This window comes from Giraffa tippelskirchi, chromosome 11 (assembly GCF_054371585.1).
Source record: "Giraffa tippelskirchi isolate mGirTip1 chromosome 11, T2T-mGirTip1v1.2.pri, whole genome shotgun sequence".
NCBI classification, from domain to species: domain Eukaryota; kingdom Metazoa; phylum Chordata; class Mammalia; order Artiodactyla; family Giraffidae; genus Giraffa; species Giraffa tippelskirchi.
Window position 1 is genome coordinate 137,828,009 of NC_137285.1, and position 23,403 is coordinate 137,851,411.

The 23,403-nt window shown below is 39.7% G+C and overlaps 1 protein-coding gene across 7 annotated transcripts in view; it reads left to right on the plus strand.

The window, feature by feature from the left end:
* Nucleotides 1-23,403, plus strand: part of LOC145527162 (uncharacterized) — a 544,757-nt gene that overhangs the window by 122,252 nt on the left and 399,102 nt on the right. For 2 of the 7 annotated variants that reach the window (XR_014069547.1, XM_081544695.1), the window contains exons 9-10: nucleotides 626-769; nucleotides 2,145-2,197. Coding sequence is in view for 5 of the 7 variants with exons in the window: in XM_081544695.1 (XP_081400821.1) it covers nucleotides 626-769; nucleotides 2,145-2,158 (158 nt within the window). In the remaining 2 variants the exon portion in view is untranslated. Of the gene's footprint in view, nucleotides 1-625; nucleotides 770-2,144; nucleotides 2,261-8,845; nucleotides 9,104-23,403 lie in introns of those variants that run through there. The other 5 variants (XR_014069546.1, XM_081544697.1, XM_081544696.1 and 2 more) reach the window with 4 other exon arrangements.

Here is a 23,403-nt window from a genome sequence, read left to right on the forward strand (position 1 = left end):
TTCAAAGGAAGACTCAGCTGCCACTGCCATTCCAGGGGGCAGCAGCTGGAGTCCAGTTTGCTTGCCCAGAGTATAATTCTGTCTTCACATATACATCTTTGAGCGAACGGTAATCCATCAAAGAGGACTGATGTGGTATTCTGCCAATTGCTGAAACACTTGGTTGATACTTTAGGAAAAAAAAAATAGGAAAAAAAAAGTACCCAAATAAAACTTAGGAGAGGATAGAAATTAATTTTAGTAACAATCTATGCCAATTCCAAGCCTGGCTCTTATAACTAACCATCAAGTTAATTTAATTCCTCAAACCCCATTGCTCTAACAAAATGTTGTTTAAATCAATTCATTTTTTTTCATTAAGCTGCCTAAGAGCACCATGGAGTGATGAGAAATTACTGAGATGGCTTTCATGTTTCAAAAATCCCACAGTTTCACTTCATTTTCCATCCTGACATGGGACTAATGTTCTACATTTGCATGCTAAAATAGTATTTTTAATTGTAAAAGTGGTGTTGTTAAATTACCTTCAAATGAGTTTATTTTAAATGCTTCATTAAAGTTTTTGAAATCATTCCCTGCATGATTACATCTCTTCTCCGCTTTGATGTATTACATCTCTCACCAGAAACACTGGCGCTGAGAGAAAAACCTTTTCTTGCAAGACTCACATCTCACAATCTGGCCGGCTTTGAAGTGAGCGCAGTAAAAGCCTCTTGCAATTGCAGAGTGGTCGAGGGCATCGTCCCTGCATTGCCGCTGAGAGGCCCAGGTGAGGGGTGAAGGCAGGTGGCGGTGTTCGCCAATAATGGAAGGTCAAAGCCACAGAGGTTTCAAAAGGCTTGTGTCAACTCAGAAGATGAAAAGTGGCTCCCCCTGGAGAGCTAGTTTGGTTCTGAGATTTAAATACATCTCACAGATTCTGTGTGCCTGCTTTCATTTCAGCTTTTCTCCCAGATACCACCTTTCTCCTTCATTATGTCTCCTCTCTTGGTGTCTTCTAGAACAGTGGCCCTCAGCCTTTTGATCTTAAGCCTCAGCAATAACTTTGCCAAAGTTGAATTGTTTTAGAAATGTCATGTGATTTTTCTGAGACTGTCATTTTTATGTTTATGAGAGTTCCTGTATCATATTCATTTATAGTAGGTTTTGGGCAATACAAAATTGGCACTCTATGGATGGTATAAATTTGATTATGATTCTTCAGTTCTTGTTATGAAATTCAAATTATCTGTCCAGGCCCACTATTTTCTCCAGTGGTAGAATAATTCATCAAAACCTGTTGAGCACTGTATGACTCAGGGAGCTTAAACTGGAGTTCTGTAACAGCCTAGAGAGGTGGGAAAAGGGTGAGAGAGGGGAGGGAAGTTCAAGAGGGAGGGGACATATGTACACCTATGGCTAATTCATGTTGATGTAGAGCAGAAATCAAACCAATATTGTAAAGCAATTATCCTTCAATTAAAAATAAATAAATAAATTTAAAAAACCCCAACATTGAACAAGAAGATTTTACCCTGTAAGGTAGACAGTGTGGAGAGGACATGAGGATAGTCAGCTGTGTGCTATGCTACAGTTTTATATATCATGGCAGCACTTTGGAACTTATAGGTCATTGCATGGTGCTGAAAATATCTCTTACCCTCCTTGCTTGCCAAATAAAACCCAAGCTCTTCTTACTGACCTCAACCATTTTAACCTTGAGTAGGAGCAGCATTTCCATTTCTATTTGGACAGAATACCAGTTTCTCCCTCTTAACATCTATTATTGAAAATGCTGTCTATCTTTCTGGTGACCTTTAAAGGTACCATATTAGCATTATGCATTTACAATTTGTTTTAAAATGTTTTGAGCAATGACAGCAGCAAAATATTCAATGCATTTGCTGAAGTCAGTGTCAAGAATAGAACTCCTGCGTACTCAAGTTAGCCACTGATACCTAGGCTTTGCCCTTTAATCTTTGCTCAACATTGACTTTTCCTTGAACTTGAAACTCATAGTGCATCAGCATACATTTATTCATCCCCTACCACGTGCAAGACACTAGAATAGGAACAGTGAAGAATACAAAATAGTAAAAATGGAGAGGAACTGAAAGTCACTAGCCAATTTATCTTTGTTAATTACTCTGCTCTGTGTTTCACAGGCATTACTTCATGACAGCCTTGCAGGAGGGATATGATCATCCTTATCTTATAGGTAAGGAGGCTGAAGATTCTACTTTTAGCCCTCAAGGAACTTATAATCCAATGGAGGAACAAGGTACATAAACATGATAAAATGACAACATAAAGCATTATGTGAGAAATATCCAGTGAATATTTTCAACATAACTACCACAGTTGTTGAAGAGAGATCATTCATATGGGATCAACTAATTAGGAAAATCTTTGATATTGCTGTGGGGTGAAGATGAGATTTCATTTATTCTATAAACATCTGGGGAATGCCCACCATGATACTTTTCTAAGAATTTGAAGTCTGCGATCAGGAAATGATACATAGATGAGAGCATCAAGGAGAGAGTGACGATGTGATGTGACAGATGTCTTACATTATTGACTGGGGGATTTTTGCAGAAACTAATGCCTGTGGCCAATGATTTGTTACGTAACTGAATATTGAAACATCTTTGACCAATAACATTCAGGTAACAAAAGACACATTAATATGTCTCTGGTCAATAAGTTGTTAAATCAAAGATGAAATTTAATCAGTATGAAGCACTTGAGACTCCATGGCTTATTTGGGATTTTTACATTTTTCTTCTGGCAGTATTTTTGTTCACTTCATAGAACTCAGACATGGAAGAGATTACATTTTTGATGTTTCTCCTCCATAAGTTCTTGCTTTTACTCTGACATTGGATGGAAACAATCTATTTCATTTTTTAGGATTTGGGACAATTGATTTTATATATTTTAATTTGGCTAATAGCACAGTGTATTCAAATTTTCAAATTCACTTCCACATTAATTCTAACTTTTTTCACATGGATACTTTTAGCATTGATAAAAGCAGTCAAGGCTGAAAACTGATAATTAAGTCTTGACATAGAATCTGCTTTTCTTCAGTTATTGGATGGTGAAAAATTGGGATATTTAGTTCAAACTATGGTACAAAAGGGTTTCATTGCTTTATTAGAAGTGATGTCTTCTACTGAGACTATTCATTGAAATGACACAACCAATCAACCCCAGGTTTCAGACAGCCCAATATTTATTGCTATGCTAAAGAAAGTTGATCCCTGGGTCAGGGAGATCCCCTGGAGGAGGAAATAACAACCCAGTCCAGTATTCTTGCCTGGAAAACACTGGACAGGAGTCTAGGGGGCTGGTCCAAAGGGTCTCAAAGAGTCAGACACGACTGAGCATACACAGACGAGAATGGCACTGTACCTCTGTAGCCTTCCTCTCAGAGTGTTCTCAGCTGCTCTGATCGTGAGAAAAACATGAGAAAAATCCCAATTGCGGGACAGTCTGTAAAATATCTGACTTGTGCTCCTCAAAACTGTCAAGGTCATCAAAAATAAGGAAGGTGAGAAATTATCACAGCCAAGAGAAGCCTGAGGACATGACAACTAAGTAAAAAGTGATTTCCTAAAGAGGGTCCTAGAACAGAAAAAGAAGATTAGGGAAAAAAAAACTGAAGAAATTTGAATAAAATATGTACTTTATTTTATGATGAGGTTATGAGTATTTGTTCATTCATTATAGCAAATCTACCATACCAATTTAAGATGTTAATAATATGGGAAACTGGGTTTGGGATGTATGAGAACTCCCTTACTAATTTCACCATAACTTGTAAATCTGAAACAGTTCTAAAGAAAAAAATTCAAGGACTCTTTGGAGTGTTTTACATGTCTGGATAGAGAAAATTCTACCATAATTAAAAGGGACAGTTCTTTCATTTTAAATAATTTGGATTTCTTTCAAGCTTAGTGAATTGTTTTTCATTACTGAAATACACATTTTAAATAGTGAATTATTACTAATAAAATGTTCAGTGAAGCATAATTTCAATATAAAATGAAACACTGGTTTTCATCAGGAAGGAAGAAAAAATTAATCATTATAAGTAAATGCCCCTTTTGGTTCTACAGAGCATTACTGCTATTCTTAGATAAGATAAATTTTTCCATGTTAACAAAAATAAAACCCAATGGAAAAATCCCATGTCCCTATATTTTGTTTTTTTTCTTTTTCTTTTTTTTTGGTTTTGCTCATCCTCACTCTCTCTGAGATGCCCAAGATTTTTTAATATTCCAGTGACCTTTCCCTTTAGCCTTCATCTTTTGTAGAACAAAGGATCCTAATTTCTTGATTTTTACCTCTATAGAAGCCCTATTATTTCTTTATTCATTGCTCAAATTAAAGTCTGAAGTAAAACTAAAGTCTAATACCTTCAAAACAATGAGAAAATACTAGATTTCTCATCCTTTTTCCTTTATGCGATCTGATTGCTTCATTTGAATCTAAGTTAACAACAACGTGGCAGTGTGTTCAAAATCCCAGCTCCTTTCCCTGCAGCCTTGGAGAGGTGGTCAGCAGATAAACTTGCTGAGCAGGGCAGTTACACAGTCTGCATTTCATGCGAGCTTCCACTAAATTGCTGCTCTGAATCGAACTATCCAGCATTAATTGCTAAAATAATTCCAGGAGATCAGTTCAGTTCAGTTCATTCGCTCAGTCGTGTCCAACTCTTTGCGACCCCATGAATTGCAGCACGCCAGGCCTCTCTGTCCATCACCAATTCCCAGAGTCTACCCAAACCCATGTCCATCGAATCGGTTATACCATCCAACCATCTCATCCTCTGTCGTCCCCTTCTCCTCCCGCCCCCAATCCTACCCAGCATTAGGGTCTTTTCCAATGAGTCAACCCTTTGCGTGAGATGGCCAAAGTATTGGAGTTTCAGCTTCAACATCAGACCTTCCAATGAACACCCAGGATTGATCTCTTTTAGGATGGATTGATTGGATCTCCTTGCAGTCCAAGGGACTCTCAAGAGTCTTCTCCAACACCACAGCTCCAAAGCATCAATTCTGCGGCGCTCAGCTTTCTTCACCGTCCAACTCTCACATCCATACATGACCACTGGAAAAACCATAGCCTTGACTAGACGGACTTTTGTTGGCAAAGTAATGTCTCTGCTTTTAAATATGCTATCTAGGTTGGCCATAACCTTCCTTCCAAGGAGTAAGCCTCTTTTAATTCCAGGAGATCAGGGGACCCCTAGTCCCAAAAGAGTTCAGTTCACCAAAGAAACTCACCAGTTACTTTGATGGTTTGGAAAGGGGAGGAAAAAGGAGAATTTTGCATTTCTCTTAATTATCAATGCACTCTCAGAAGAAGCAAGAGCATCATAAAACTGAAAGTAGACACATCGTGTACTCACTGATTCAACTGAGATTGGCCAAAGTAAGGTGGGTCACAGGATACAAGAGAATTTCTTGTCTTAAATCCTGTTTCTGTGCTGTGCTGTGCTCAGTCACTTGGTCATGTCCGACTCTTTGTGACCCGATGGACTGTAGCCCGCCAGGCTCCTCTGTCCATGGGGGTTCTCCAGGCAAGAATACTGGAGTGGGTTGACATGCCGTTCTCCAGGAGATCTTCGCCACCCAGGGATTGAACCCAGGTCTCGCGCATTGCAGGCAGATTCTTTACCATCTGAGCCACCAGGGAAGCCCAAGAATACTGGAGTGGGTAGCCTATCCCTTTGCCAGGGGATCTTCTTGACCCAGGAATTGAACCAGTGTCTTCTGCATTGCAAGTGGATTCTTTACCAGCTGAGCTACCAGGGAAGCCCAATCTTTTCTATTTCATACCAAATGAAAGGATAGTTGGCCTCTTCTGGAAGAGGAATCAAGGGCATGTCAAACATGGGGCAACAAACATTGCTGGTGCAAGTTCCTGTGCCCAACACACAGTGAGTCCAAACAAACCGAAATGTCGAAGTTTGGAGCGGAGAAAGGTTTATTGCAGGGCCCTGCTGAGTGATGAAAAATTGATGCTTTCAAACTGTGGTGTTGGAGAAGACTCTTGAGAGTCCCTTGGACTGCAAGGAGATCAAACCAGTCAATCCTAAAGGAAATCAGTCCTGAATATTCATTGGAAGGACTGATGCTGAATCTGAAGCTCCAATACTTTGGCCACCTGATGAGAAGAGCTGACTCATTGAAAAGACCCTGATGCTGGGAAAGATTGAAGGTGAGAGGAGAAGGGGGCGACAGAGGATGAGATGATTGGATGACATCGTTGACTCAATGGACATGAGTTTGAGCATACTTTGGGAGACAGTGAAGGACAGGGAAGCATGGTGTGCTGCAGCCCTTGGGGTTGCAAACAGACACGACTGAGCGACTGAACAACAAAATGCAAGGAGACAAGGGGATCCTGCCCTAAAAAGCCCTGAATTCCCTGAAGAGTTTCCACAAAGCATTTTTAAAAGCCAGGTGATGGAGGGAAGTCACAGTGTGTTATCAGCTCGTGCACAGTTCTCTGATTGGCTGATGGTGAGGGAACCAGGTATTATCACAGGGGTGAATATTATCACCTTAGGCTCCAGGAGGGCTGGGGCAATGTGCTCACGGTCAGTGGTTAATAGCTTCCATTTGGTAGGGGGTTATCATATCTGTTGCTCAGTCGTGTCCGACTCTTTGTGACCCCATAGACTATACAGTCCATGGAATTCTCCAGGCCAGAATACTGGAGTGGGTAGCCTTTCCCTTCTCCAGGGGATTTTCTCAACCCAGGGATTGAACCCAGGTCTCCCACATTTCAGGTGGATTCTTTACCAGCTGAGCCACAAGGGAAGTCCAAACTGCAAAATAACTCAGTAGATTTGCATCCACTACTGTTATCTATTCAATAGGTATTTGAGAGAGGAGCTAAAGCAGAGGCTATGTGGGAAGGCCTGTTGTGGAAGACCCTGTGGGGTCCTGCTAGGTTACAAAGTCTGGTTCTACTTCCAGTCCAGAGATTTCAGCTTGGAAAATAGTTTGTAGGGAGCCGAGTCAGTGTGTTGAGTCATGAAAGAGTCACTGGGAAGAGGATCTGAAGAACGTGGACACTAAGAGGAAGAGCGCTTGTGAAACGGAAAACAGAACAGACTGATAAAAAGCAGGGCTGGGCAGGGGTCTAGCTAAATTCTAATCTTAGCTAATCTCTAAGAGAGGGGACTTCCTTAGTGGTCCGGTGACTAAGAATCTGCCTTCCAATACAGGGGGACAGAGGTTTGATCCCTGATCGCGGAACTAAGATTCCACAGGCTCTGGGGTAGGCAACTAAGCTTGCATGTCACAACTAAGGCCAGGTGCAACCAAAAATAAATAGATAAATATTTTAAGAAAATGATAAATAAATTCTCGTCAGAGATTGGAAGTGTGGACACACAGATGGTTCTGCCAACTTGTGGTAACCAGGGTTGGCTTTTTGAAGCTGCCAGATATTATCCTAACATATTTAGCCTTCAGAACAACCCTTTGAGTTTGTGCTGTTGTTATCATCCCTGTTTATAGATAGGAAGACTGAAGCTCAGAGAATTCAGGTAGCCTATCTGTATCAAGGCTGCTGAGCCAAGGTTTAAGGATGAAAGTGGGAGGGAGGAGAAAAATTACAACGGAGAAATGGCAGCTTAAAAAGACAAAACTTTGGTTCCCATACACCTTCTCCTTGGGAAGTAGCTGCAGAAATCTGTTAGTCTGAAGGTGTTTTAGAGGTCTCATCACTAAATACTCCACGTGACAGGTAGAATTGTAGTCCAAATGAACTCTGCTCCCGGTGTTTCTTCTATGTACATTTTCTAATACATGGCACAAGGGACTTTGTAAATCTGATTAATAGTCAGCTGACCTTCAAATAGCAATTCATCTTGGATTAATGTGAGAGTCAAATGTAATCACACGAGACTTCTGAAGCAGAGATCTTTCTCAAGATAGTAGTGAAAGGGGAATTCCGAGATTTGAAATATGAGGATTTCCTGTGCTATGTTGCCTTGAACGTGGAGGGACCCATGCATCAAGGCACTGGAATTCCATTCAAAACTGGAATGAACTTGGGAGTGGAATCTTCCTTGGAGCCTTCAGGATTTCCTGGAGGACTATTCCTGACCACCCTCTTTACTACCCTGCTAATAGTTTAGACTTCTCTGTTATATGCTCTCAGAGCAACATGTACTTTTCTGTACTTGTTTGCATAATTATTCCATGTTTTTTCTTTCTGCTATACTGTCTACCTTAGGACAGCCTTCATTTCTGTATTGCTTACCCCAGTATGGCACCTGTCACATAGTAGCCTGGCTTTCAAGATCTGTTGAGTGAATCAAAGAATACCCCTTCTGACTCACTCTCTGTTTGGAAATATCAAAGGAATCAATTCCATGTAAATGTCAATGGGAAAAAAATGTTAAATGTCCCTCTTCCTGACACTCAACTTTAATGCCATTTCTCAAAGTGCTAACCTTCTATTAGTATTCAAACTAAAGAAGTGGACAAGGACAGGAACCTAAAATGGGAACTATTGAAGATAAGAAAAAGGAAAAAAAAAAGCAGCCAGGACTCAGAGCCTCTGTTTCTGTTTCTGTAAATGCTTTTCAGATTTGTTTCCAAAAAGCAGCAGCTGAGAGGAGAAACGTGATTGCTATCTGATGCCCACGTAGCTGTTCATTTCCGAGCAGACAGCCTATGCTGTAAACATCATGGTTTTTTCTTTTTATTTGTTTTCCCCCTTTGTTTAAGTAAAAGTAATTATGTTTGCATTAGATTAAGCACTAGCCTGTTTTGCGCAAAACAATGAAGTATTTTTCCTCCCTTTTCACTTTGTATTCACTATGTCATCTTGACAGTCATTCTGAGGAGTAAAGCCACAGTCATCTTGCAGACTTGGAGCTGTGTGTGTCATTTGCAGAAGGACAAGAGGACAGTTGGGATGTAAAAGAAGAAGATACTGGAGTGACTTCAGTTGACTGGGATTAGCAAAATCAAAATAAGTCTAAGAATGCTTTTAATTTTACTTTTCTAGGAGATTCCATGAAAAGCTAAGTTCTTTCAATAGTCACTTAATGCAACAATTTAAGCAATTAAATTGTTTGTGGCCCCAGTCACTCATTTTTGCTTATTGTGTTTTGTGACCAGTGGGCCTCCAGAGTTTTCCCCAGATGCCTAAGTTCCCTGCCTCCTCATAGTTTCCTTGAGTAGATTCTTGGACAAGGTTTTCTCACTGCAGTTGACTTTATAAAAAATGCACAACATGGGAGTTGTGAGTTAAGTTTTATTCGGGACAAAATGAGAGCTACAGCCAGGGAGACAGCACCTGGGATAGCTCTGAGAAACTGCTCCAAAGAGGTAGTGGGGGAAGGTCAGTCTATGTGTGACTTTTGGTGAAGGGGGAGTATGTGCAATCAATCACATGTTTTTTCCAGAAGGTTTCTTCTAGTCGCGTGAAGCCTTTGCTAGCCATGAGGAACAGTCATCTCCTGAAGGATTTTAGTGCTTTTCTAGATATGGGGAGATACAAGAATTGGGCTCATAAAATTGTCTCTGAAAATACCTAACTCTCTGAAGACCTCTCCTGCCATTCCACTCCCTGCCAACTCCAAGCACAGAGTGACTCTTTTCTGCACTCCGCCCTGAGCTCCTTTCAGGGGGTGTTGAAGGTCAGCAGCGTATGACTTAATTTTATAGAGGTAGATAGGTAGGAGGCAAGTGTCCTTGGCAAGTGCCAATACACAGATGACACTACCATGAAACACTGCAGTAAATTGAGAAGCCTGGGGAGCTTCTGCAAGGGAACTAGAAGGGGTAAAGACGTGGGAGAGGGTAGGGCTCTCGGAAGCCACTGAAGAGGGAGCGGAGTGACCTTCTGGGTCAGTGTTGACTTTGAGCTCTGATATTAGGATTCTAATGATAATCAGAACATCCACACAGACTCTTCCCTCTCACTGTGGAAGGCGCATATCTCATTTTCTTCAGGGGCCTGCAGATAGTTCTAAACTATTGAGTCTGGTCCAAATGGGTAGATTTATTAGTACAGGGAGTTTTCTTTGAGGTCAAGACTTTAGTTGAAACACTTCCCAAATTTCACTGCTACTCTTGTCTTCTCTGTACTTCTCTGGGAGACTTGGTGGAGCACATGGAGAGAGAAACTCAGAGAAGGTGGGGGTGGACTTTGGGCTCTGCCCTTTACTAGCTGTGGGAACACCAGCACATTACTGATTGTGGCAGGCTGCAGTTTCTTTTACTAAAAGTGCGTGTGATATTGTTTACTTCTGAGGATTGTTGTGAAGCAAAAAGATGAGAAAGTGGGAAATATCACCACAGTGCCCGGAATACAAAAATCTTCCCTAAAAGAGTGGCCAGAAAATCCCCCAAACCATGTCTTCGGCGGATTATGGCAGTAGGTAAGAGAGCACCACTATTTCCATTGATTTAAGACTCTACAGTTTAATCCTGTGCTTTATCATATCACCTATCGTTTTATCCTTGGACTTGTCCTTTAAGGTAGGAGCAATAATTTTTTTTTTCCTTGGTGAACTTAGAGTTTTGTTCTTTAAACTTTCTACCTCAAAAAAAAAAAACAACCCAACTTTCTACCTCAATGAGACCTGCATCATGCCACACAGTTCCCTGATTCCATATTTCCTCTGTGGACATAAAAATATTTACAACCTAAAAGTTGAGAATTATGTTTTATTTGGTGGAAATTTTTAGGACTAAAGCCCGAGAGGCAGCTTCTCAATTAACCTTGAGAGAACTGCTCCGAGGAGGCCAGAGAGGGAGCCATTTTATATAGAAGTTTTTTAACAAAGGGAGGGTTTTTGTGGTTGTTGTTCAGTCGTTAAGCCATGTCCAGCTCTTTGTGACTCCATGGACTGCAGCACGCTGGGTTTGTCTGTCCTTCACTATCTCCCAGAGTTTGCTCAAATTCGTGTCCCTTGAGTCTGTGATTTTTTTTTCTGGAATTTCCTTATTTTCTCCATGATCTGATGAATGTTGGCAATTTGATCTCTGGTTCATCTTCCTTTTCTAAACCTAGGTTGCACAACTGGAAGTTGTCAGTTCATGTCCTGCTAAAGCCTGGCTTGAAGGATTTTGAACATTACCTTGCTAGTGTGTGAAATGAGTGTACTTGTTTGGTAGTTTGAACATTCTTTGACATTGCCCTTCTTTGGTATTGGAATTAAAACTGATCTTTTCAGTCCTGTGGCCACTGCTAAGTTTTCTAAATTTGCTGGCACATTGAGTGTAACACTTTAACTGCATCATCTTTTAGGATTTTAAATAATCAGCTGGAATTTCATCATATCCACTAGCTTTGTTAGTAGTAATGCTTCCTAAGGCCCACTTGACTTCACACTTCAGATGTCCAGCTCTAGGTGAGTGACCACACCATCATTCTTATCTGGGTCATTAAGACCTTTTTTGTATAGTTCTTCTGTATATTCTTGCCACCTCTTCTTAATTTCTTCTGCTTCTGTTAGATCCTTACTGTTTCTGTCTTTTATCGTGCCCATCGTTACATGAAATGTTCCCTTGATATCTCCAATTTTCTTGAAAAGACTTCTAGTTTTTTCCATTCTATTGTTTTCCTCTATTTCTTTGTATTGTTTATTTAAGACGTCCTTTTATCTTTCCTTGCTATTCTCTGGAACTCTGCACTCAGTTGAGTATATCTTTCCCTATCTCCCTTGCCTTTTGCTTCTCTTATTTTCTTGGCTATTTTAAAGCTTCTTCAGACAACCATCTTGCCTTCTTATATTTCTTTTTCTTTCGGATAGTTTTGGTCCCTGCTTCATGTACAGTGTTATGAATTTCCATCCATAGTTCTTCAGGCACTCTGTCTACCAGATCTAATCCCTTAAATCTATTTGTTACCTCCACTGTATAATCCTAAGGGATTTGATTTAGATCATACCGGTCAGAAACATCAAAAGTTGATTGTTACTTAAAGAAAATCAGATATCCCAAGTTAAATGATTTAGCACTTTTCTATATATGGGAAGATGCAAGAGTCTGGGCTCACTGAAATCATTCTTTTGATATGTATCTCAGTTATCTGGGGCCAGGATCCTGTGTTTTCACATCCTGAGTTTCCTCGGGGCTCACCATAGGGAGTGTAGTCTGATGGCTGTAGTCTGTAGTCTGATGGTTGGTAGTTGACAGGTATTCTTTTCCTTTCTGGGTTCCCTAACGGCTCACCAGCTCATCATCCATGCATCCTTAACGCCTGCGGGCATAAGAAAATTATTCCCTTCTATTCAGGAAAAGAGACTTCCTGCAATGTTTAAAGAACTCACCTTTTCTCTCTGAAGTGATTAGTCTTTATACCTTGAGGGATGATGAAAAGGTTTCTACAGAGAACAATGTGTGTGAGGGCTCCAGTACTGAAAGATTCGACTCCATTGGCTTTAGATTCTCCACAGCAAAGTACAGACCTGTGAGTTATGGGTAATATTCCTTGATCCCTGAGAATAACCTCCAGTTTCTGTTCTTATAGAACCTCAGAAGGTCCTTTGTTTAGTAAAATTATTGTGTGTCCCTTAGCTGCGCATAGCATTCAGAAACAATGGTTTAGTATGCAGAGTTTGAGTAATGGGCTGAAATGAGACCATTTCTCTTTGCTGACAGCATCCCATTAAGCACCCAAACCCATACTCAGCCATTGTTCAGGGTGCATTTGCAGTCCCTGGGGGGGTAGTTGTTACAAGACATTGAGTTATGAAGGGAATCTGGGCTCCCAAACACCATAGCAGATTGACATACTTGAGGAGTTGCTTCTAAAGTTACCTTTTGTTCAGTGTAATTCGACATAATTCAGTTAGGCTTTGTGTTTTTTTTTTTTTTTTCCTTTCCCCCTTGCATTGTATAATACTAAAGCTCAATGTTGCTTTAGTAATTAAAGCAAGTAATTAACCTAGTAATTGTTTGGATTACTTAGGAAAACCTCCCACTAATCACCATGCTGATTCTCCTCACTGTTCTTGTGAGTGAGTTTACTCTAAAGTTGACTGGGGTAGTGTGGATAAGCACTATAGCTACAGCTCATGGAGCACTTGGGATGGTGTGGGATAGGTGTGGAGGGTCATACAGAGTTGTATATAATAGTATTTATCTCTTAATCATGTATAATCTAATTTACAAAACAGGTATTTCTATAAAAGAAACCTACTGTCTGCAGGCTGCTTGAGAAGTGACACCTTGATTGGTTTATTCACTCTATCACCAATCTGGCACATAGTTTGTAGTCAATACATAGGCATCCAATGAATGAATAAATGAATGGTACAATCAGCAAATGAGAAGCATAGCATGGTATAAAAGAAAAATCATAGGCTTTTCAGCAAAGGGGAGAATTCTGGCTTCACTACTTATTGTGTGATTTGGGGCTAGTCATTGATTCTGTTTTCTCATATGTGAAATGAAGAGAATAAGCATTGCCTTTTTGGCTTGCAATGATTTAATGAGAAAATGTTTGAAAAGAACCCAGAATGAGTAAGTATGTGTGTATGGATATATGAATATAAGTACAATGTATTTATTTCCTTTCTTGTTCTAAAAAAGATTTGAGATGACACACAAAAACATCTAAGTTACTAGGATTCCATATAAAAGTGGAAGAGAAAGTATTAGTGAAGGCACGTTAAACATGGGGACAACTCGAATACAATTAAGGGTGAATGCAATGTATAAATAGCAATGTATATACATATTTCTACATTGTTGAGCCACAAGTTTGTCCCAGAGCTTTACAGTAAATAAAGCAAAGAAGTTAATGTGATAAGATACATAATTCACATTGTTAGTCAAAAACAAAACACTTCAGAAAACTGTTCTGAGAGAAATAGAGTTTGTTGTGAACTATATTCTCAACCACAGACTTCAGTGGGCTATTTCTTATAGTGCATGTCAGTGTGGAATCCAGCAAAAGTATGCCTTAATAGGGGAAGGCGGGCATTAAAACTCTGCCATCTAAAATAAAGATTGCCGATGGTAATACTTATTCCCAGGATAAGCTTGACTTATACTTTTATTTCATTTTAGAAAGTCTATGTAAAAAGAAGTCAAAGATAAAAAAAAGATCAAAATGATGATCAATTAGAAAAGCTTGGCTGCAGAGTTTATAATAAATAGGGATATTTTGGAGTAGGATTTTTGGAGCAAAATATTTGCTTATTGGATCTCAATTACAATAATTATAATTTAGATTTATTTTAAATAACTCACCTTTTATTTGCTATTTTTGTCATATATTTTATTTCTAAATAAGCTACAAACTCCACAAAATATTGTCATTATTATTGCCTTAAACAGTCAATAATCTTTTATATTTCCCTGTTTACCTTTTCTCTTACTATTTATCACTTCTTGGATTTCTATGATTTCATCCGCAATCTTTTCTCTTTTAGGTTGCAGAAATTCCTTTAGTATTTCCTACAGTAAAAGTCTGTTTCAGTAAATTCTCTCATGCCTGTCTGAGAATATCTTTCTTTTGCTTTTATTTCAAAATATATTTTTTGCCAAGTAAAATACGGGAAGCGAAAAGCAAAGGATAAAAGGAAAGATATTCCCATCTGAATGCAGAGTTTCAAAGAATAGCAAGGAGAGATAAGAAAGCCTTCCTCAGTGATCAATGAAAAGAAGTGGAGGAAAACAATAGAATGGGAAATACTAGAGATCTCTTCAAGAAAATTAGACATACCAAGGGAATATTTCACGCAAAGATGGGCTCAATAAAGGACAGAAATTGTATGGACGTAACAGAAGCAGAAGATATTAAGAAGAGGTGGCAAGAATACACAGAAGAACTGTACAAAAAAGATCTTCATGACCCAGATAATCACGATGGTGTGATCACTCACCTAGAGCCAGACATCCTGGAATGTGAAGTCAAGTGGGCCTTAGAAAGTATCACTATGAACAAAGCTAGTGGAGGTGATGGAATTCCAATTGAGCTATTTCAAATCCTCAAAGATGATGCCGTGAAAGTGCTGCACTCGATATGCCAGCAAATCTGGAAAACTCAGCAGTGGCCATAGGACTGGAAAAGGTCAGTTTTCATTGCAATCCCAAAGAAAGGCAATGCCAAAAAATGCTCAAACTACCGCACAATTGCATTCATCTCATGCTAGTAAAGTAATGCTTAAGATTCTCCAGGCCAGGTTTCAGCAATACGTGAACCGTGAACTTCCAGATGTTCAAGCTTGTTTTAGAAGAGGCAGAGGAGTCAGAGATCGAATTGCCAACATCTGCTGGATCATCAAAAAAGCAAGAGAGTTCCAGGAAAACATCTACCTCTGCTTTACTGACTATGCCAAAGCCTTTGACTGTGTGGATCACAATAAACTGTGGAAAATTCTGAAAGAGATGGGAATACCAGACCACTTGACCTGTCTCTTGAGAAACCTGTATGCAGGTCAGGAAGCAACAGTTAGAACTGGACATGGAACAACAGACTGGTTCCAAATAGGAAGAGGAGTATGTCAAGGCTGTATATTGTCACCCTGCTTATTTAACTTCTATGCAGAGTACATCATGAGAAACACTGGGCTGGAAGAAACACAAGCTGGAATCAAGATTACCAGGAGAAATATCAATAGCCTCAGATATGCAGATGACACCACCCTTATGGCAGAAAGTGAAGAAGAACTAAAGAGCCTCTTGATAAAAGTGAAAGAGGAGAGTGAAAAAGTTGGCTTAAAGCTCAACATTCAGAAAACTAAGATCATGGCATCTGGTCCCATCACTTCATGGGAAATAGATGGGGAAACAGTGGAAACAGTGTCAGACTTTATTTTTCTGGGCCCCAAAATTGCTGCAGATGGTGATTGCAGCAATGAAATTAAAAGACGCTTACTCCTTGGAAAGAAAGTTATGACCAACCTAGACAGCATATTTAAAAGCAGAGACATTACTTTGCCAACAAACATCCGTCTAGTCAAGTCTATGGTTTTTCCAGTGGTCATGTATGGATGTGAGAGTTGGACTATAAAGAAAGCTGAGCACTGAAGAATTGATGCTTTTGAACTGTGGTGTTGGAGAAGACTCTTGAGAGTCCCTTGGACTGCAAGGAGATCCAACCAGTCCATCCTAAAGGAGATCAGTCTTGGGTATTCATTGGAAGGACTGATGTTGAAGCTGAAACTCCAATACTTTGGCCACCTGATGCTAAGAGTTGACTCATTGGAAAAGACCCTAATGCTGGGTAGGATTGGGGGCAGGAGCAGAAGGGGACGACAGAGGATGAGATGGTTGGATGGCATCATCGACTCAATGGACATGGGTTTGGGTAGACTCCGGGAGTTGGTGATGGACAGGGAGGCCTAGCGTGCTGTGGTTCATGGGGTCGCAAAGAGTTGGACACGACTGAGTGACTGAACTGAACTGAACTGAACAGAGCCCTATTGTTAGCAGTTATTTTTAATTTTAGCACTTTTAAAAAAATTATAATTTCTTCAGGCAAACATAGTTTCTGTTGAGAAGTCAGCTGTCATTTTACTTGTTCTTCCCTGAAGAAAATTGCTTCTCTCCTTTCTGGCTGATTCTAAGATTTTTCTCTTCATATTTTGTTGTTGTTGTTTGCTTGTTTTCAACAGACTCTTATGTAACCAGGTGTGATTCATCCTGCTTCAGATTCACTGAGCTTCTTCAACTCTGTATTAAGGTCTTTCATCAAATTTCAAAAATTCTTGTTCATTAAATTTTCAAATAGTGCTTATATTTTGGTATTCTCATGTTTTGTTTCTTGGAATCTAATTACATGTGTTAGTTCTTTGACATGTGTTACATGTCTTCATGGTTTTTTCTGTTAAAATTCGTGGTTTTTTTACTCTTTTGCATTACTGATTCTGTCTTCCACTGTTTTCATCTAGCCTGTGCTAAACCTGTATGCCTTAGTTATAGTTCTTCAGAGAAAAGGATTTATTTTCTTTTTCTATTTGTTGTTGACCCTTGGACAATGTGGGAGTTGGGGTGCTGACCCTCTACTCAGTAAAAAATGTGCATGTATCTTATAGTTGGCTCTCTCTATATATGTGATTTTTCCATATCTGCAGTTCCTCCGTATCCACAATTCTGCATCTTCTCATCCATGGATTCAACAAGATTATGTGGTACTATAGTATTTACTGTTGAAAAAAATCTGTATATAAGAGATTCGGCACAGTTCTCTCTCTAAATATATGCATGGGGAGGCAGGCAGGGAGAGAAGGGGTGACAGACATATTTATTTTGAAGATTTGGCTTACACCAATTGTGGAAGCTGACAAGTTCCAAGATATGCAGTTGACAAGGCTGGATATACGGGAAAACTGATTGTGTAGTTCTAGTCCAAACTCTGGCAGACTTGATATTTAGGAAGGGCCAATATTTTGGTTTGAGTCCAGAGGCAGGGAATATATAATGTCCTGGCTCAAGGCAGTTCCCTCTTATCTACCTGAGGGCCAACTTTTTTGTTCTGTTCAGACTGTCAACTGATTGAATTACTCGTACTGTGGAGGGCAGTGTGCTTTACTTAGTCTTTTGATTCAAATGTTAATCCCATTCAGACATACCCTCACAGACATACCAGACTAATGTTTGACCAATTATCTGGGCATCCATGGCCCAATCAAACTGACACTATCATACCCATCTAATGAATTTTCTATTTGATATATATTTTGTACATTGGAAGGAAGGGACAGCAAGGAAGAACCCAACCTAGTCTTACAGATGTTTTAAGAGATAGGATTTGTCCCTTGTAAAACTGAAGAGCTTATTGAAGACATGCCCCTAGAAAGAAGATCATCCTTATTCTTCAGAAGTGGCCTGAACTGGCCTGAAATAGAAAATTTCTGGCTCTCTGGTTGCTGCTGCTGCTGCTGCTAAGTCGCTTCAGTCGTGTCCAACTCTGTGCGACCCCATAGACGGCAGCCCACCAGGCTCCCCCGTCCCTGGGATTCTCCGGGCAAGAACACTGGAGTGGGTTGCCATTTTCTTCTCTAATGCATGAAAGTGAAAAGTGAAAGTGAAGTCGCTCAGTTGTTTCTGACTCTTAGCAACCCCATGGTCTGCAGACTACCAGACTCCTCCATCCATAGGATTTTCCAGGCAAGAGTACTGGAGTGGGGTGCCATTGCCTTCTCTGGCTCTCTGGTTAACTTTTCAATAATGTTAGTTCCCTTTAACTTTCTTAAAGAACTTAGCGTATGCTTGGTGTATGCTGTGCTGTGCTTAGTGGCTCAGTCATGTCTGATGCTTTGCGACCCCATGGACTGTAGCCTGCCAGGCTCCTCTGTCCATGAAGATTCTCCAGGCAAGGATACTAGAGTGGGTTGCCATGTGCTCCTCCAGGGGATCTTCCCAACCCAGGGATGGAACCCAGATCTCAATGAGATCTCTCTCATTGCAGGCAGATTCTTTAACGTCTGAACCACCAAGGAAGACCACTTGGTGTATAAAAGTTAGCTAATACAAATACTCTTTTTCTTCCATATCACTTACTAGACATGTAGCCTTACTAGAGAAGTTACTTCTCCATATTTTCAAAAACTAAGGTATACTGACATAAGAGAAGTACCAATTGTTGAGTGGTAGTGACAATTACAAGTGTTAACATGTGCAAAATGCTTAGAATAGTGCTTAGAACAAAGGAAATATTAAATAACTGTTGTCTGTATGTTACGGTTGTTGCTATTTCTTTAATCATTCTCTGCCGTAGTCAATGCATTTTCTAGAAGTTGCGGTGGAATAACTAGAGCATCAGTGGTATGTTTCTATTTTCCAGCTGTTTTCTGCATTTCTGCCATTCCCCACAAGGAAAATGAGGAGTTGTCCTTAGATTGCAACATACTCTTCCAGTGTGAACATTTTCTGATTTTAGTTAGCTCAGATGAGCTCAGCTTATAGCATTGACTGTCAGTGTTTCAGGGATGGTTGAGGATTATGTTGTATATCAGATGTTAGGCATATTAACAGCATTGGTGGCACTCCTTATCCATCACTAGGCCTTGACTCAAGCTCCTATTAAGAGAATATCAGAAAAAGTGAACTTGAAAGGGACAATATTGTACCAATTAGAACTGGATATAAAATCACTTTGGAAGCACAGAAAAAGAAATGTTCTGCTATATCATGGAATATTAACCACCAGCCTTCACTGAGAGCATTTAGTGGGCATTACATCAGTGAACCTTTCAATAGCTCTTTGAAGCAGGCAATATTATTAACACTAATTTACAGAGGAGGAAATTAAAAGGCTCTGACAGCTTGAAATGCACAATGATGTGAGCCAATAGGTTGCCTGACTGGGACTTGAATCGAGGTCCAGTTACCTCCAAAGTCCAAATGGTGAATCTGTAGGTTGTGCTATTTCCTGAACTTTGGCCGTGGTCAGATCATCTCGCAGTTGTGTCTGAAACTATTCGATAATACCTCTTTTAAGGTCTAACTTCGTGTATTCCTTCAAAGGAAATACCTATTGATTCCATTACCTTTCTCTTGTTCTCAGCCAGTCATTATCTGCTTCTCACACCTGAGTGAGCCTGAATGCACCAGCAGAGCCACATTTAATGGAAAACATTTCAGGACCATTCCCCAGCCAGTTTCTGTGGGAATGAACGTCAGCCCAATATTAGGCTCATTTTGTTTGATTAAATTTCTAAGAAATTGTCACTTTTACAAGAAACATTTCATCCTGACATAATAGACTTATCTATATTTTCCTCATTTGTTCAAAGACTATAGATGTTGTGCTTGGGTGGGCCAGTCAATTACCATATACTAGTTCATATCAAGAGAAATATTGCTTAAATATTACAGACTTGAACATAATGTGGGCTGGACTATTTACACATACTCTGTATGTCATACAATAGCGTTCTCAGTTAAAACATTCTGTGAAGGCTTCAATCATTTTGATAATTAAAACGCTTGAATAATTCTAATTAATAATGTGTTAATAATTTAAGCACAAAATTTTAATAATTATGACTTTTTTTTACATAGTGGTTTGGGTTGCCAGAATGATAAATCCTTGTTTTAGAAACCAATTCTTGAATATTTTCTTTATACACAAGAAAGGATAATTTGACAATAGAGTCTTTGTGAAAGATTCAGTAATATATTTTCTATTCACTTACAATTTCTTGAATGCTGCAATCTAGCTATATTTATAGGGGATTCATCTTGCTGCATTGCTGATTGCTTCATGGAGGACATACTTTTTTTTATTGAAGTATAGTTGATTTACAGTGTTGTATTAATTTCAAGTGTACAGCAAAGTGATCCACTTATATTCATATATGTATACATATAGATTTAAGATTCATTTCCATTATAGGTTATTACAAAATATTAAATATAATTTTTAAGGCATAGTTACCATCATTTGGAAAGTTGTGTGCTATAAAGTGAAGAAACTTTGGATTTTAAATGGGAAAATCTGGGTTCTAGATACCATTTAGTCTCTAAGCAGTTGGAGGAAGTTGGGGTAAGTCACTTTGTCTGTAAAAGGAAGGGGTGGAATTAAATGCTTTTAGGTCCCTTTTAGCATGAATGTTTCTAATTATAGGCAGGCAAGTTTTGTGCCCCATTCCTTTTGAAGAGATGCTCAGATATTTTACTTTGGTCGTTAATCTACATGTGCTATTGTGAAAAAATTTATGAACATTGGAGTCTACCATGTTGGCATTTTTCAGGAGGAAAATAAATAATACTCCTTTCTGTGCTTTCTGAGCTCAAAAGCAATTAAGAGATGAATCAATTATAAAATAGGACTCCATACTCGTGCCTAAAAAATCTTTCTAGAACACTCTATACTTAGTATCTCCATCCATCCTGCAGTCTCTTACTTCGGATATCCTAGCTAAGGAAAAGTTTAGGTCTACACAGCAGACATAATTGTCCTGAGTCATGGCTTCATATTAGTCAGGGGTTGACAAAGAAGAAAAGAAAAAAAAAAAAAGGATCTCCAAGGCATGCAACCTTTAGAAGATTGGTTCTACATAACAGAGAAATGTGGACCTTTGGCAAGCACATGCTATGAAGTCTTTGAGCAGTGGAGTGATATGCTCAATGTGAAAATTAAACATTGATTGAAATGGGGGAGATCTGAGAGCAGGGAAAACACTAAAGCCATTGCAAGGTAATAAGGACTTCTGCTTGGTGGTGTGAGTGGGAGCAGAAACTATATGAAGTGAAAAAAAAGGAATCCTGATCAGAAGGAAATGGTACATGACTGAACATGGAGAAAAGAATTGGAGGCACTTGAGATTTAAAACACGTTACTTGGAAAATGATGGTACTGTTAGCATTTAGGAATCAGATGGAAGCATTTTTAAGTTTACATTTTTGGCGTGCTGTCCAGCTGGACCCATGAAGAAGCATGCAGGAGTTTTGAGCTGGAGATACAGATATTTAAGGTCATTCAGTAGAATGATTAATTGAAGGCATGAGTGTATAATATCATGAAACTAAGAGGAATGAAGAGAGGAAGGATGAAGACGTGGCCTCAGACATGTCCACCCTGAGAAGATGAAACAGAAGACTGGGGGTAAATGGAGGAGGCTATTCGAATGTCATGGAAATTTTAGGAGCGAAGAATTTTACAAAGGGAACGACAAGCTATGCCAAATGTTGCAGAGACAGAGTAGCTGAAGAGAAAGCAGAAAGCACCAATAGTGAATTTCAAGAGGGAAACATCAATGTTGGAGAAATTTAGATGCCAGTTTTCAAGGGCAAAGTAGGAAGTGGATGATGCACAATAAGTGAAGTCCACATGCTTCATTTGGAAACTTGGAGTCATAAAAACAGAGACTATTATTCTAAAAGGAAAACACTGATGAAGAAGAAAAATTTTATGTGGAGAGAGTTATTTAAATTTGCGCTTGTATGGTTTTACAATGTTAATTCTTTTCTGGAATTATCTTCATAATTTTCTTTCATGGAAATAGCTCTCTTTTGGCCTCTGCCCTTGTGGTGTTCAGTTCAGTTCAGTTCAGTCGCTCAGTCGTGTCCGACTCTTTGCAACCCCATGAACTGCAGCACGCCAGGCCTCCCTGTCCATCACCAACTCCCGGAGTTTACCCAAACCCATGTCCATCGAGTCGGTGATGCCATCCAACCATCTCATCCTCTGTCGTCCCCTTCTCCTCCTGCCCCCAATCCTTCCCAGCATTAGGGTCTTTTCCAATGAGTCAACTCTTCTCATGAGGTGGCCAAAGTATTGGAGTTTCAGCTTCAACATCAGTCCTTCCAATGAACACCCAGGACTGATCTCCTTTAGGATGGACTGGTTGGATCTCCTTGCAGTCCAAGGGACTCTCAAGAGTCTTCTCCAACACCACAGTTCAAAAGCATCAATTCTTCGGTGCTCAGCTTTCTTCACCGTCCAACTCTCACCTCCATACATGACCACTGGAAAAACCATAGCCTTGACTAGACGGACCTTTGTTGACAAAGTAATGTCTCTGCTTTTAAATATGCTATCTAGGTTGGCCATAACCTTCCTTCCAAGGAGTAAGCGTCTTTTAATTTCATGGCTGCAATCACCATCAGCAGTGATTTTGGAGCCCAAAAAAATAAAGTCTGACACTGTTTCCACTGTTTCCCCATCTATTTCCCATGAAATGATAGGACCAGATGCCATGATCTTAGTTTTCTGAACGTTGAGCTTTAAGCCAACTTTTCCACTCTCCTCTTTCACTTTCATCAAGAGGCTCTTTAGTTCTTCTTCACTTTCTGCCATAAGGGTGGTGTCATCTGCATATCTGAGGTTATTGATATTTCTCCCGGCAATCTTGATTCCAGCTTGTGTTTCTAATTCCCTCTTCTCTCTTTTCTTCTATAGCAATATCTCCATGTGGCTCATACCTAGTCCCTTAGAGCATTCTGTATTTTGGTCAAAGGTGTTGGTTCAGAGGGGCTTCCCTGGTGGCTCAGGAGTAAAGAAACTGATTGCCAATGCAGGAGACGCAGGAGACATGGATCAGGAAGATCCCCTTGGGAAGGAAACGCCATTCCACTCTCATATTCTTGCCTGGGAATCCCATGGACAGAGGATCATGGCAGGCTACTGCAGCCTATGGGGTCACAAAGAGTCAGACATGACTGAGTGACTAAACAAAAACAGCAACATTGGTTCAGAGAGAAGCACATGACTCTGGCTAGGAGCTCAAGAGCTCTCCTTGGAGGACTTTTTCTGCAATCATTGGGAAAGAGGAATGTTTTTCTCTGATATTGAGAGGACAAAGAACAGTTAGAATGTCTGAAAAGGAAAGACTCAGAAGCAGTCAGAGCACAAACATACACACATAGAGAAAAGAGCGAGAAAGACTATTGAGACTGTCTTTTTGAATCTAACTCGAACTCTGAATTTAAACCGATAGCAGTGAAAGAGTATGCAAAGGTAAAATCCAGAGTGAAGAAT